Here is a 15,734-nt window from a genome sequence, read left to right on the forward strand (position 1 = left end):
CAGCCACCTTGATATCAGAGAAGAGTTAAACCAGAGCTGAGAAAAACCTCTGAGAAAAAGAGCCATTGCTCTGATGATATCACGATCGTCTAAATTGTGTCCAAAGCTAGTATACTTCTAGGCTTTTCTGTTAGATGAGGCAATACATTTTTTTGAGTTTGATATTTTTTTTTGTTCTTGCAAGTAAAATAATCTTAAGAAATAGACCATGTAACCTTGAGCAAGTCTCATTAACCCTCTAAACTTTGGTTTCCTGATCTATCATATACAGGGTTGCAGTGAGGTTCAATAGTGCTTGAAAAATGCTTAGTACAGTGCTTGGTACAGAGTAAGCATTTAACAAATTGTGGCTATTTTTATTGTTTGGTGCTCTAGACATTGTGCTAAATGCTTTAATATATCATTTCTCTTAATCATCATGTATGCTCAGTCCTATGAGGTAGGATTTATTATCCCCATTTCGCAAATAAAGAAATGAGGATTAAAAATTTTAAGTGACTTGCCCAGGATCTCATGGCTACCAGGAGGCAGAAATTTCACAGAATATATTACTCATTTTTTTTGTTTTGTATCCTTTGACTAGATGACTGATATTGAGTTTACAGTACTAGTAAAATATCAATTGATACCAATAATGTGCCAAAAACTTGTTAGGTATTGGGAACACAGCAGTAAATATACATGTTCTCTGTGAGTTTAGTTTTAGAGGATACTAGTCTTAACGACTATCTGTATTATAAGAGAGATTAGACTGAATTTGTGCCTTGGATTTCCTGGCATCATGCTCTTAACGACTGAGCTAACCAGCCAACGACGTCTAAATCCTATGGGCACATAAAAAGCATTAAGTTAAAATGCAGAATATATAGAGGTCATTTCCATATAAAGCTTAAAATATATGTATACATATCACATTTCAATTGCTACTTAACTTCTCCTAAAATCCTGATCTGAAATGTTATGTCTTTCATATTTATTGATGCCATGGGTTTTTTAAAATCTTTTTCATATGCACTATGAAGGTATTATCTATATTTTCTCTGCTTTCTGACATGTCAACTTATATGTTTTCTAGGAGTCGGAACAATTAGATGTGAAAATACGATGGAAGAGAAATAGACTAGGGTCTCCACTGCACTATTTTCTTAGGAAATCTACAGGGAAATTTAATGGTGTGTTTTACTGTTTACCTCTAGGTGACATTCTCCAAATGTCTGTACGTGTTATAGAGTGCCTCTGACAGATCTCCAATCACCAGGAGTATAAAGAACAGCTATATGGAGAACAGTTAATCTGAACCTCCTTCTTACAAGTGTTGTCTTGTGTGCAGATCAAGAAATCCCTCACAATCAATCTATAGTAAGCCCTGAAAAATAAAAACCGGCTCTGAATTGGTCTTAACAACTATGTAAACATTTTGTCTAAGAAAATGTAATCCTGTCAGGAAATATCCCAAATAAGAAGTCACAGGTTTTCACGGGCAGGGGTTGAGGTTCCACTTTCTTTTCATGCCTCACCCCAGACTTTTCATGAAAATTTTGATAGAAGGGTCTGAGAGGAAGATCTGGACGATCATCCTGAAGATATATAAAATCAGAGGTATAAGTGACCTCTGATTTTATAATTATGAGATGTTTACCTGTATTGAAGCCACACATGAGGAAGCTAACAAACAACTGAGAACAGAGTTTGTTTCTTGTCTTTGATAGCTTAGTTTTTAGGTATCTGAGAGTCGTGGAAATGGACAGATTTGTAGTCTGACAGAGATCTATCTTTGCGCTTTCTAGCTGAGAGACACTGGGTAGATTCTTTAAACTCTCCTTTAATCTTTGCTTTGTATTGTAAAATGAGAACAATAAAACCTAATTATAGGGTTGTGGACTAAATGGGCTCAGCTCATACTTAATGAAAGATAAGTTTCTTTCTCCTTTAATTCGCTAAGAAACTATTCATTCAATATAATGTGTTTCAAGAAAAAATTTCCTCTTAGGAATATAGCCTAAACATCACAAGACTTCACCAGTTTGAAAGTATAAATAACACATTTTTAACTTATCTCCAGATTTATATAATACAATTTCTGGGTGTCACTAGGGATGTGTCTTGTGCTTCTTCCCTCATCTCCTTGTTGATGTTTGCTACCCAGGGAGATCACCTTAGGGGCATAACCTTCCAATGCCTCTTCTGATGCAACCCTCAACAGGTGGTTGCCTTCCCGAAGTACCCAAGGTTCCCAAATCGCAATATCATCAAGGAGCCAAAACGACAAGACTTTCTGTTAGGACTTCAGGGCACCGGAAGCAAACTAAGTCTACAAGGAAATGACCCTCTCTCTCCATTTTGTTTCTCACGTTGTGACTTGGGCCACAAACAGCATTACTTGTACTTCCCTATGAAAACAGATTCTTTAGCTTCTGCTTATGTCATTTTCTTTCATTATCCAGAGTAAAGATCAGGAAGTTCTCTTCCCCAAGGTCCCCCATTCCGCAAAATCCACCCCAAGGCAGACCAATTTCTGTAAACAGATGCTTTGGACTATTAATTTCCCAGTTATCATAACCACCCAGCCTCTGAAACCCAGTTTAGGCTCAGCTAGAACCCGCACTACAATAACGATTAATGCACATCCTGATTTCTCATCCACTAGAGGTGTGCCTTCCAAATCAAAAGCAAGTATGAGACAGAGTAAAATGTGTACTATAAATTTATTCTGTGATATTTTCCTCACTGAAGATATTTTAAAAGATTAAAATACATCAATATTTCATGAAAAATAAACACTTAGAAGAATTTAGGTAATACCTGTAATATACATGATTTGACCCTGACTATCTACTTTTTTCATTTCAAACATCATTTTTTTGGAAAAGTAACAAAAATTATAAGGATTGCTGCATTCTTCATATATCCTCTGTCTCATAAATTTCAATTCAACTGTCAGTTCTTTTCTCAACTATATGTGTTAATAGTATTTGCTTCTGTTTTTGAATGGGATGAATATCCACTTTCTTTTTCTTAAAAGCGATACTTAGGTCTTCTTTCTTTGATTCTTCAAGAAAATGCTTCATGCTGAGTTTGAATAGTAATTGAGGGTCTGGTCCAGAAAGTGGTGGGCAATTACAGATCTCTCTAATTTTGAGAGCCTATAAAGAAAGAATACAATAAAATACAAAAAAGAATACAAAACAAATATACATATATAAATTTATTAAGATTATTCCAGTAATTCTTAATATGCTCTGTGCAAAACAATGAAATATAAGAATACATTCCGGGTTTTTTTTTTTTTTCGAATAAAAGGTATCTTAATTACAACACATAAAAGAGAACCATAGACAAATTCTTGGTTAATAGTTACATTTTCATGATTTGTTGACATAATAATACACTTGAAAAAAATAACTGTATCTGCAATGACAGCTCAATGTCCCATTAGGAATAAACAAGCCCTCTTGAGAGGTATCTCTTTGGTTTCAGCTGAACTCAAACTGACCCTAAGAACAACCTTGCAGAGATTTTTTTCAAGAAAAAGAAAACAATAGAATATAAATGTCTGAACATACTGAAAGATCTACATAACTGAGACCATCTGTAGTGGAACTGATGCTAATAACCTAGAAAAGTAAATCAAAATCGTGACAATTTTTAACTCCAAGAAAAAAAAATGCTGCAAAGAAAGGAAAAGTAATCACAGTGTACTACATGGCTCAGCTGTGACTAGTATTTACAGTTTTTAGAACACCGAATCTTGCTCTAACCCAAAATCACGGTTTAACCATACAGGGAAGGGGAAGAGCTGGATGCATGTGTGTGCGTGCACAGGGTATGACAGTGATAAGAGCTTAATTCTCATTCTCTATAGGGGAAAGTAAAAACAGTAACACCTAACTTAGGAAGAGGCAATATAAGCATGTTATACAGAAATAAGGGGAAATACCAAACAAATAATTTAAGAGAGTTGGAAATGGTTACCCTTGAAATCGAGGGCAGGGTAAGGGAACTGCTGCTTTACATTAACTAGCCTTAGAGAATGATGTGATTTTTAAAGTAGGTACATGGATGACTTTAAGACATAAAAGCTAAAATATTTTCTTTAGGAAAAAAGTCTTAATATCAAAAGAGTTTTAAAAGAGAAAGACATTTAGGGGAGAAAAAAAAACTAGTTTACTTTTGTACTACCTCTAACTTTTTGATAGTGATTCATGTTAAGAAAAGTAAATAAAGGGGCCAGTGTTTGGGGGAGTGGTAAAATTTTAGAAAGACTGATGCCCAGCAAGTTCTCACTGATAAAATGACTTTCGGGAATAGGAGTAGAAGACCTGAAGACGTGAGGAAAGACGTAATGTGGGTACCTAGAAGTAGAGCATTCCAACAAGCAGCAGCAAGTACAAGGACCTGAGATGGGAGTATGCCTAGAGTATTCTGGAATAGTGAGGAAGCCACTACATAACTGGGTAGGAGCCAGTTATGTAGGATCTCTTAGGACATCATAAGGATTTTAGGTTTTACTCTGAGTAGGCCTACCCCAGATAACTGTGGGGTCCCTGGCAAGAATGCAAATGGAGGCTCAGATAGTGTGTGTTTAAATATCTAAAAGCTGTAAGTAAAGCTAATAAACTACTGCATAAAATATGTTCTATTCTCCCACTCTGAGGAATACACATTCAAAATTACTCTGAAGGCTACGTACAAAATAAGAATTCTGCAATTTCGGAATGTCTAAGGTTGTGGGGAGACCAGCTCTTATCTCTGGCCTGCTGCAATATCATCAAGCACTAAGAAATGAGCTATCAAGCTATGAAAAGACAGGGAGGCGCCTTCAGTGGGAAAAAAAAAAAAAAAAAAGAAAGCAAATCTCAAGAGGCTACATAGTGTATGACTCCAACTACAAGGCACTGGAAAAGGCAAAACTATGGAGACAGTAAAAAGATCAGTGGTTGCCACAGGTTATGGGAGACAGGGAGATGAAGAGGCAGAGCATAGAGTATTTTTAGGGCAATGAAAACTACATGGTACTGTAATGGTGAATACATGTTATTATACATTTGTCAAAACCCATACACAAATGTACAACATAAGAGTGAACCCTAATCTAAACTATACTTCGGGTGATAATGATGGGTCAGTGTAGTTTCATCTACTGTAACAGATGTACCACTCTGGTGCAGTATTTTCATAGAGGGGGAGGCAGGAGGCATATGGAAAATCTCTGTAGCTTCCATTCAATTTTGCTGTGATACTAAAATTGCTCTTAAAAATAAAGTCTTTAAAAAAAAAATAAGCTGGCATGGTAAAAAGGCTTAGGAAAAAAGGAATTAGAATCTGCTTTTGTTGTTTTGTTTTTAATGCTTTTGCACTACATGCTTTTGTACTAATGTTTTTCTGTACCACATTTTACGATCCTCGCGTAAATCTTTTACAGAATAAATGTACTTTGAAGATGTCTGAGCTACATTAATTGCTATAAAAACTATGTATTCTTCACAAAGGCTTTCTATTAATATCTCTTCATGTGTGAACTGTTTCTCTCCTCGAACTATCATTCAAGCAGAATCCTGTTATGGACCAAATACATTTCTATCAAATCTTAATCTATTTTGCATAGTAAGATTTTATCAGACATGTTGGTAAAATATTTTTTAATTTACTTTCCTTTTAACATTTATTTTATTACATATCAAGGTGTCAACATCTTTTATTTTTATAAATTCAAATCTATCCCAATAAATATACCTTCATCTCTTTAAAAGTGAGCAACATTTTCTCACTGTACAGCTAGAATATGCCTTTCCATTTCTTTTACCTTGTTTTCTGTGCTTAATGCACTGCACGTAATAGGTGCTTAAATGTGTGCTGAATTTTAAACATTTATAGAACACAAGTTATGAATAAATCGTTATGACAAATGTCATAGGGAAAACACTCTTTAAAAGTGTATAGTCTAAGAGAATGCAGAGATGTACTCCAATAACAATATAAAGTTCTAAGATCCCAAAGACTTGAAGTTAAATATGGAATTAGGCAGCCTAAAGATCCCAACTAGAGTGAAAGGGACTAGCATTTACTGTTTACTTTCTATGTACCTTGCACTGTGCCAGGTATTTTACAAAATGTTACCTAAACTGATGCTATCATATGAATCACTTTTGAAATGTTGGTGTTGGTATAGAACACTTATCACTAAAGTGTCTCATAAGGGAGGGAGTGAAGGAAAGAGGGAAGGAGGCAGGACCTTACCAACACAAACACACAAGTACTACATAAAACACCCAGGAGAGCATGCTATCCTGATTTTACAGATGAAGAAAACTGAAGGTTAGGTTAGGTAACTTCCTCGAAGTTGGGTGGCTGGGTCAGAACTAAAACCCAAGACTCCTAAGACCACTACTATTTTTATACTACTTCCTAAGAGTATACTTTCCCATTACCAACTATTAATTTGCCACATGTTAAATTTCTATGAAGGAGCAGAACTGCTATTCAATTAGTTGCCCATTTTTCCTATTTTTAACCCTATAATACACTACTGATCTTTCCTATTTGTTACACATCATGCAATCACTTAACAAACATTGACTGTGCATTTCAGAAACTGTCACATGCACTAAGGATACAGCAGTGAACAGCAGCCTGACAATCTAGGAAGGAGACAATAAACAACTGAACAAAATAATTTAGTAAAGTAGATGAAGAAATTAAACTGTGAACTGTGGTAGCAGATAATAACTGCATGGAAGAGAGGCTATTTGAGATTGGGGGATCAGGGAAAGCCTTCCCAGGGAGGTGACATTTGGGTAAAGAGCTGAGGAAAGAACGTTCTGGGAAGAGAAATCAACAAGTAGAGAAGTTGTAAGAAGGAAACAAGCTCGAGGTGAAACCACTGGAATCAAAGGAAACCTGGGGGAGAGTGACATGTGAAAAAGCTGGAGAAGTAGGCAGTGGCCAAATTATATGATTTAAAGACTGGGTAAGAGTTTGGGGTTTTGTTCTAAATTAAATGAGAAGCCACTGAAAGGTTTTAAGTAGGAAAATGACATTAAAAAGGTTGCCTGGCTACTGTATTGAAAATGGACTGTTAGGGGTTAAAGTGAAAAATGGAACAGGAAGATTAAAATAGGCGATGACCGTACTGATGCAGGGAGAGATGATGGTGACTTTTATTAGGGTAGCAGCAGTGTTGATGGAAAAGGGAACAGATGCCTGATGCCTTGTGGTGGCAGTTGGCAAGATATTTCTGTGAGCAGGATATAGAGGAAAGGGAAAGGGAAGAATCAAAGATAAGTCCTAAATTTCCTCCTCTGTTTATTAAAACAGGGAGTGTTTTTTTTTTTATCATGCTACTCATGTATCTGAGGATAATTTAGTTGCTTATAATAGTTATTGTTAAATAATATTGCACTATCTGCTGGTTAATGACCCTAGTCTATAAATTCTTTTAAAGGTGTTGCTCTTACCAAATTGTCAAAATAAAATCATTTATGACCATAAAATAAATCAGATAATTAACATTGTCCCTTTTTATTTTTTAAAGCTAGAATTATTCTTTGAATAACTGTTCTTTGAACTTTTGGAAAAATTTGCCGAAGTAAATCGTCAGTGCTAGGTGCCCTTCTCTTTGCTAATCTGATATAACTCTTTGGGTTTCGAGTACAGTGCTATTATTTATTTAAATTATCCCTTACCTCTTTTTTCAAGTTAATTTGAGAAGGTTCATTCTAGTTATAGTTTCTACTTCTAGCTGCAGCTACTTTGGTAATTGTCACACACATGCTCACACTCATGCACACACTCTAATTACTTCTGATTTTGACCTGGGCTATTAACATCACCTAACTAAAAATATTCACCCAAATATTTTGGTTTTCTTATATGATAGTTATTGTAGCTTTTCTCCCAATCCTATTGACATTTTATTTTCTAACTGATCCAATGATTTTCTCTTTGACTAAATTTCCAAAAGAACCAACTATTATAATTTTGCTTATTTCTGCTTAGTTTCATTAACTGGATATTCACTGTCTGGGCACATTACATTTCTCTATTTCTTTTCTCTTTTTCTTTCTTACTAATATAGACATTTAACTTCACTTACATATAGGTTTGAAAGTAACCAATGAAAATATAACTATATCATTACAAAATTTCTTGATTTTAAGGCATGCTCTTAATTGTTGAAAGACTTCTCTCTTGCCTTATACATACACAATTTTATTTTAATTTCCATGTAGCCATATTTTAATTTTTGTTATATTAATTTTAATGTATTGTACCCTGACAATTTGAACCATAACATTTTATAAGTATACATGTTTTTGTCCAAGTTATATAACCAGTATTTTTATGAAAGATGTGCATTTGAAAAGAAAATAAACATCTTTTTTCTAGCAGTTAGTTTCTTCTTTCAGTTAAATATTTTTGTACTATTTATTCAATTCTTTATTAATTCCCTATTTAAACTGTGGTTTTCTAAGAATAGTAGGATGCAAGCTATAATTAAAATTATGTATAAACACTCTAAATATTTTATCTAATTCTTAATGACCAGTGGATTGTGAAAAGAGCACTGTTGCTACTGAGTCCTTCACTGACGTGTTGTTGTACGTGTTTCACTTATTAAGGGGTCTTCCGTCCTAAAAGAAAGAAAAGTTGGTTTGACTAGATGCCATACCAAAGTGTATTAGTGTATTCGTTCCATTGTTTTTGGTTTATTTGTTTTGTTTTGTTTCTTTCCACCTAAACTCTTACATGTCTCCAAAGCTTGAAAAGTAAGATCCAAAGTCATTCTCACTTTTACATTTTTAAATTTTCCCTTTATACTTTGGCATCTTCTAGGAACCTATCTCTACAATAAATATTAAACATTTGATAAATTTAAATATCTAGGTATCATCATTTCAGGGCTTTTCATGCATGATGCTCTGAGATTCTTCGAAAAACTCATCTTGAGAAATATTATCTAAATCAAAACTGTAGTATAGAAACCATAGTCACAGAAATGAAGACATGAATGAACTGGTCTTTACTGTTAACATGCAGCTCGGATTTCCTTGCATCTTTTCAATATTCTTCCATTTTTTAGACAGTCTTTTACCTTTGGGTATTTTAATTTGTGCTGTTTCTCTACCTCCAGCATCAGTGAGTCTTTGGGGCATCAATTCTGCTCTTTACAGCCTCCACTGAAAGTTGCACAGCTTCTGCTGTATTCACAAGTTTTGCAATTTTCTAAAATGAACGTATCTTATAAAGTCATTCTTTCTTCTGTCACCTTCAATGTAATTCATTTAGGCTTCCCATGTCAGCTTCAGATGGGGATGCCTTTGTGGTTCTCATCACCTAGGCTGTCCTCTCAAATGAAGTAAAACTTTCAAATCAGACCAGAGATCTGAGATGCGGTTTTGTTATTTAGATTTTCTACTCTTTGAAGCTTAGGTTACTGGAGGAAAATGGGCATTTCAGAGGCTTTGCTCTTTTGTTGTTATTGCTGTATTTAGTTTAGATGAGGATCCTTGTGGTGTTATTAGTTAAAGACAGACACTAAATAAGTCTTTTAAGTACAATTAACCAATGATCAACTTTTCTTTATTTTCAACTCTTATGCACTCATTGTTCTGATTTTTTAAAATTCTATCTTACCTACCTCTTAAACCTACTCTTTGAATAGGAGGAAAATGTGGCTGCAACATCTTTTATTACATTAGAACTGATTTGGCTGGTCTGAGTTCCTTCATCATCGTTCTACATAGATTCCTCCTGAAGACACACATTCAGGTTGACCTTTTGAGACAGAGGAGGAAGACAGTCGTAAAAACTTCTCAGGCAGCTGAAGAACTGGATATTTGCAGAGTGGAAAATCACTCCACGATAACTTGCTGGCCATAAGAGGGAAAACCACATTTCCGAAAGACAGGTTAGCTCATCGCCATCCAAATCCACTGATTGCACATGGTATCACTAAACATGGAGCAACCAGATTAAAAGAATCCTGAAGTGATGCGATACGAAGCATAGCTGCATCATTTAAAAAATATTCTTGCCAAAATTTAACTACCATTGATAGGCATACAGAGAAACAAGTTAGAGGAAAACTCAAAGAAGCAATCCGATAAATCTAGAATGTGGGACTAGATTTATTCAACAAGTCAATGACATGTATAAAAATAAACAAAACAAAGTGGTAGGGGCACTATTCCAATGTCAGAGACTTCAGGGACACAGCAACCAAATGCACTGTATGTGTTACTGATGGATCGTGATTTGAACAAACCAATTACTAAACTATATTTTAAGACAGAAAACTGAATATGGATAGCTATTTAATTTTATTAAGGGATTACTATTAATTTTCTTAGATATGATAATAGAAGAAAATGACACTACTTTCTAAACTGCATATTGAAGTAATCAGAAGAAAAAGCCCTCAAGTCTGGGATTTGCATTAAAATACTTCTGAGAAAAAAATAAGAGAAGGGAAAGAAGACGCCAAGTATACAAAAAGGTTGATACTACTGAATGTGAATGAAAGATGGGAGTTCATTAAATTATTCAAATTATTCTCTACCTTTACATGTGTTTTTAAAAATTTATAATAAAAAGTAAAACTAAAACAATTTTTCTTAAAAAAAATTTTTTTCTCATTTTAGCATTTCTGTGACCCTATCCTTGATTTTACATCTATACCTTTAGATAGCTCCAAATGGCTCATGAAAAGTTTAAATGTTCCTCCTAAAAAAATGAAACCAGTCCCTTTACACACCCCCTTCTATTTCCAACTCTTTTCCTTAATGTCTGAAGGCAAGCATTCACTTTTTCAAAAAGCCTATGAGTTTAACTTCAGTAATCTCAATCCTAGAACTCACTAGAAGCAGATTTAATAGAAATTAATGAGAATCTCATAGGTTATCACTTTAAGAGAAAGAAAAAAAATACAAAGATAATGACTATGTTGCTGCTTAAAAATAACAAAACAAAAACTTCTGTTTACATATTGGTCTGACAGGATGATTTAATCTGATATCTTTACTTGAAAGGCAAATGGATGACAACAGAAAATAAAAACAGAGAAAACTGTGAAAGGCTTTGATATGGGCAAAAATATCATTGGGCGCCTTGTCAAGTGTAGCCTTTCATGGCCTTACAGCTATTTTAAGTTGTAGAAAACTAGTAACAATGCCAACCATACTTGTCAATGGAAAAGGAAATGAATGAACTGTGCCTGGTGAAGTGGAACTGATTGTTGCCTTATGAATGGATTGCTTTTGCACCTATTTCAGCATTACTTATTGCCTATATATATATTTGTAGTTCTTAAATTCTCCTTTGACCTACTTGTAATATATTACTGGCTCCCTTGTTAATAAGTTAAATAAAATCTCAGATATGGTTTATTTTATATTTGTTGAAGTCATGATTTTTACCTTTTAAATTTCCTCTAATTCATTTCATTTCCTTTCAAAAACTGCAGTGGAAATTGAAGTCTGACTAGTTTATGAAGTAGTCTAAAGTAAGTACAAATAACTGAAATTTTTAAATACATAAATGTATTTATAAAATACATAAAAGTTAAAAATTAAGGCCATCTTCACATAGGTCAATTGTCCTCTGAAATGAAAATAGTAACGAAAACTTTTCAGATAAAATTGTATAACCAAGCACTCGTAACATATGTGAATGATGTATTAAGAAATGGCTACTTTTATTCCCAGTAACAACAAGTTTAGCAAACAACTACTGATACATATCAGGATTCTTTTAGGCACTACATATCGAGTAAAACTACAATTACTCAGAAAAACTTAAGTTTTAAAAAAGAAAAAGAAAACAGGAAAAAAATTAATGCCAGAGAAGCTCCATGATTAGATTAAAAGCTTCCTTTGGAATCGGAAACCAAGACATTTCAAGGGGAGAAAAAAATCACCTCCATTTTCTAAACATGTTTTTCTAAAAATATCATTGCTTTTCTCCCCTTTCCCCTTAAAAGCAATTTTTTCTAATAGCCCATTCATTTCAGCCTCAAGTAGATACACATTACATGCACCATAATATTTTTTTAAGGTTTTAGACAATGTTACTGTCAGGCTGCCTGGCTTTATATGATTCAGAGGCCAATTCAATTACAGTAGTTGCTATGATATTTGCCTTTTCCTCAACACTTTCCATGTCAGACAAAATGAAATTCTGTAAGGTGAGCAGTGTATGTTTGCATACATTGGCCAACAACGACATTTCACTTCAATGTTAAACACTCTCATATTTTCTACTCATGATTTATGTATTTACTTTGTCCAATTATAAATGCATAAGAATGATTTACACATAAGTTCAAAGCCCCCAGCTTCCTGAAAGTTTAAAGAATTCAAAGCAAATGAGAAGAAAATGAATGCATTTACAACCTGCCACTAAGTGATTCTGATACTAAAAAGTAAATACAAACATAAAGATTTAATAAACAGTTTACAAATAAAGCTGACACTGAAAGTTCTAAGAATATTAAAAATAAATCCTATTCGAAATTATATTATTATTATAATAATGTAACCCCCAACTAAGTGCAAATTAAATGTTTTTCCTATATATTCTATCATTCTTCATCCCCTTTGCCCTCCTCCCCCAAGGAAAGGAAAGGATGACATACAAGAGAGTTGGTGAGAGTAGAAAATAAAAAATTCAGTCTAAATGCCTTCAGTTGTAAAATAAATCTTTCAAGTGAATCTCTACCCTAGGTTCTCATACAATTTCCCTTATTCACAACTATTCATATTTTATAATAATCCTTATAGAAATAAAGTTAAATAAGGTATCTCACTCAAGGACAGTTTATGGTATACGCAAATTTAAAGTCTGAACAGTATAACTATAATTGTAAAACTGTCATGCTATTAAACGTCAACAGGTTGATATAACATCTGTTCTTCATTTTTTCACCCAAGTTGTTATGGTAACCAAAATATGTGGGATATGTGTTTCCTAAATTTAACTGATTATTTCAAGTAAATAAAATTATAACATATCATCTTATTAACTACAAATAATATTATTACTACAACCCTATACTTATCTTTTTTAAATGCTAGTGGATCACAGGATTATATTTAATTAGGCATTTGCACATGCTTTCTCTCTGAATTTACCTTAAAAAAATAGCAAGAGCATATTTTTGTCTATTCTGGGGGCATTTTCTTGGTTTAAAAAACAAAACAAAAAAAGGGAGCTAGTTTATTTTCTAAACATATACTATACTAAAATACTGCAAAATTATATGATTATACTAACTTGTAGGAGATGTAGATCATCTCTTTTGTAAATCAGATTCTGTTACTCCTATAGTCCTCTGCGGAAAACCTTCCACTGGTGTTGCACACGGGGTGACAAAACCTGTACCTTTCACTGTCTCTTGCTCACTCTATTTCAGCCGTATTGGTTTCCTTGCTGTTCCTCAAATAAACCAGGCTCACTCCTGCCTAAGAGCCTTGTACTTACTATTCCCTCTGCTGGGAAGGTTCTTCCCTCCAGGTAACCACATGGCTGACTCACTTATTTCAAGCCTTCGTTCAAATACCATCTTCTCAGTGAAACTTTCTCTGATCAACCCATTTTCAAACCAGCTATTCTAGCACTTCTACCATCTCTGCCCACACGTTACAGATTTGCTATGGACTGAACTGAGTCCTCCAGAGATTTCATATGTAAAAGCCATAACCCTCACTGTATTTGGAGATGGAGCCTTTGGGTAATAAGGGCCTTCATGATGGGACCGCTGCCCTCATAGGAATAAGAGACACCAGAGAGCTTACTCCCTCTACCATGTGAGGACACACAAGAAGGCAATCATCTGCAAGCCTGAAAAGGAGACTGCACCAGAAATCAGTTGGAACTTTAATATTAGACTTTAAACCTTAGGAATTATGAAAAAATTAATTCCTGTTGCGTAAGCTGGAAATTTGATCTTGGACTTCTAGCCTTTAGAACTGTGAAGAAATGAATTTCTGTTGCTTAACTCACCCAGTCTATGGTATTTTGTTAAGGCAGCCCAAGCTGACTATTACATTGTTCCTTTATATTCCTCCCTAACTCTTATTACTGATTAATAAGTATCAGTGATTTATTCTATACATTATTAATTTATTGTATTTCTTGTCTGTCTCTCTTTACTGCAGAATAAGTTTCATAAGGGCAGAGTTTTTTTGTCTATTTTGTTCACAGCACATACAATACCAACAATCTGGCACATAAATGGTAATCAATAAATATTTGTTAAATTTAGCATCAAGTATAGTTTTAAAACATCTTAAATGCTGATATGCTATAAGAAATAATACATTTCTGTGATGATACCCAAGGAATAAAATTAGATATAAAAATATATAATCTTTAGTAAGTTACATTTAAAAAGATCAAAATTACTAATATTTATGTTCTCATAGAACCAAAGAATCTTACTTTCCTGATTTTCTTGATCATTTCTTCTCCTATGAATCGGATCTACTACAAAATGTCTTCCTCCTACCAATTAAATATGGAAACCACCTAATACTGTTAACTCTATTTGGGATCTTTTTCTTTGCTTACTTCCTAAGTGAACTCATCCACTCTCACTGCTTCGGCTATCACTGTTAAGGGGGTGACTCTGAAATCCTCATCTCTGACCTCGATTTCTCTGTGCTCTGGTGCTGTATTCCCAACTACCTATGAGATACATATCACTTCAGGCATATCGTAAGAAATGTCAAAGAACAGGCGAATTAGGAATAATATAACACTGTACTCACTTAAGTAGAAAAAAAATCTTAAATAAAATCAAACAAAAAAATGTAGTTTTTAGTAGTGTATAGACTCACACAATTCTATACTGCCTGAGGATTTGCTTTCTTTCATTATAGAAATTAGACCTATTGATAGTAGGAAATTCCAATCTCTGAATTATGACTATTATTCTAATTAACAATATGCTCTTCCACTATCAGTTTCACTTCAACCATTGAATTATTCCCAATATTGTAGTAGAGTTTTATTACTTTCTAACTGAATTTAATCACTCGGGGCGGGGGGGAGAGGGCGGAATATAAGAATATAAGGTTTTCAATTTAAGTTTCTGAACTAGGATAGACTATTTTTAGAAGAAAAATAGCTCCCAATGTTTTTCTTCATCATTGGCTCCTAAATAACATATTTATTTCTTTGTTGTTTGTCTTCATACTCACTAATCAATTCATTAATTTTTTAAAGACTTCTTTAAAGCACATTTTTTACTTCTCTAAAGACTCTTAGTTATCTTCAATGATAAAATGACAACTGAGAATTTAGATGAAGCTTCAGATGAAAATTGGCTAAAATTCATTATGCAATATAAGCAAACCATATATTTTTAGAGTTTCACTGAACAAAAATAAAAACAAAGGGAATTCTAAGAGAAAGCCATGTAGCTATAGCTTTAAAGACTGGATAACCCTCCTATGGTGGTATAAGTTCCCTAGGTCTTGGGTAGCACTAAGAAGGCTCTTAGGGATCTTCAGCACAAATCAGTTACTGATGAAACACATACTGTCCCAGTCCTATGTTGCACTTTTAAGATGAATGATTACACATTTTAGCAAGTAAATTTCACTGCTGTTTTTTTCTCAAACATTTTTTCTTCAAATTAAGAGTATAAATAAAATAGTTTTAGGATAGTTCTTAAGAACCCATGTCTGGCTGTCTATGCTCATGAAAGGTTCAAAGTATGCCCAAACTATCACTAA

The 15,734-nt window shown here is 33.9% G+C and overlaps 1 protein-coding gene across 8 annotated transcripts in view; it reads right to left on the reverse strand.

The window, feature by feature from the left end:
* Window positions 1-2,686: 2,686 nt before the first annotated feature.
* Window positions 2,687-15,734, reverse strand: part of OMA1 (OMA1 zinc metallopeptidase) — a 61,592-nt gene continuing 48,544 nt past the window's right edge. For 5 of the 8 annotated variants that reach the window (XM_015595295.2, XM_006919255.3, XM_015595296.2 and 2 more), the window contains exon 9: window positions 2,687-3,143. In XM_015595295.2, the coding sequence (XP_015450781.1) occupies window positions 2,931-3,143 (213 nt within the window). In that variant the 3' untranslated portion in view covers window positions 2,687-2,930. The other 3 variants (XR_003048563.1, XM_025052069.1, XM_015595298.2) reach the window with 3 other exon arrangements.

The sequence above is a fragment of the Pteropus alecto genome, unplaced genomic scaffold (genome assembly GCF_000325575.1).
Source record: "Pteropus alecto unplaced genomic scaffold, ASM32557v1 scaffold25, whole genome shotgun sequence".
NCBI lineage: Eukaryota > Metazoa > Chordata > Mammalia > Chiroptera > Pteropodidae > Pteropus > Pteropus alecto.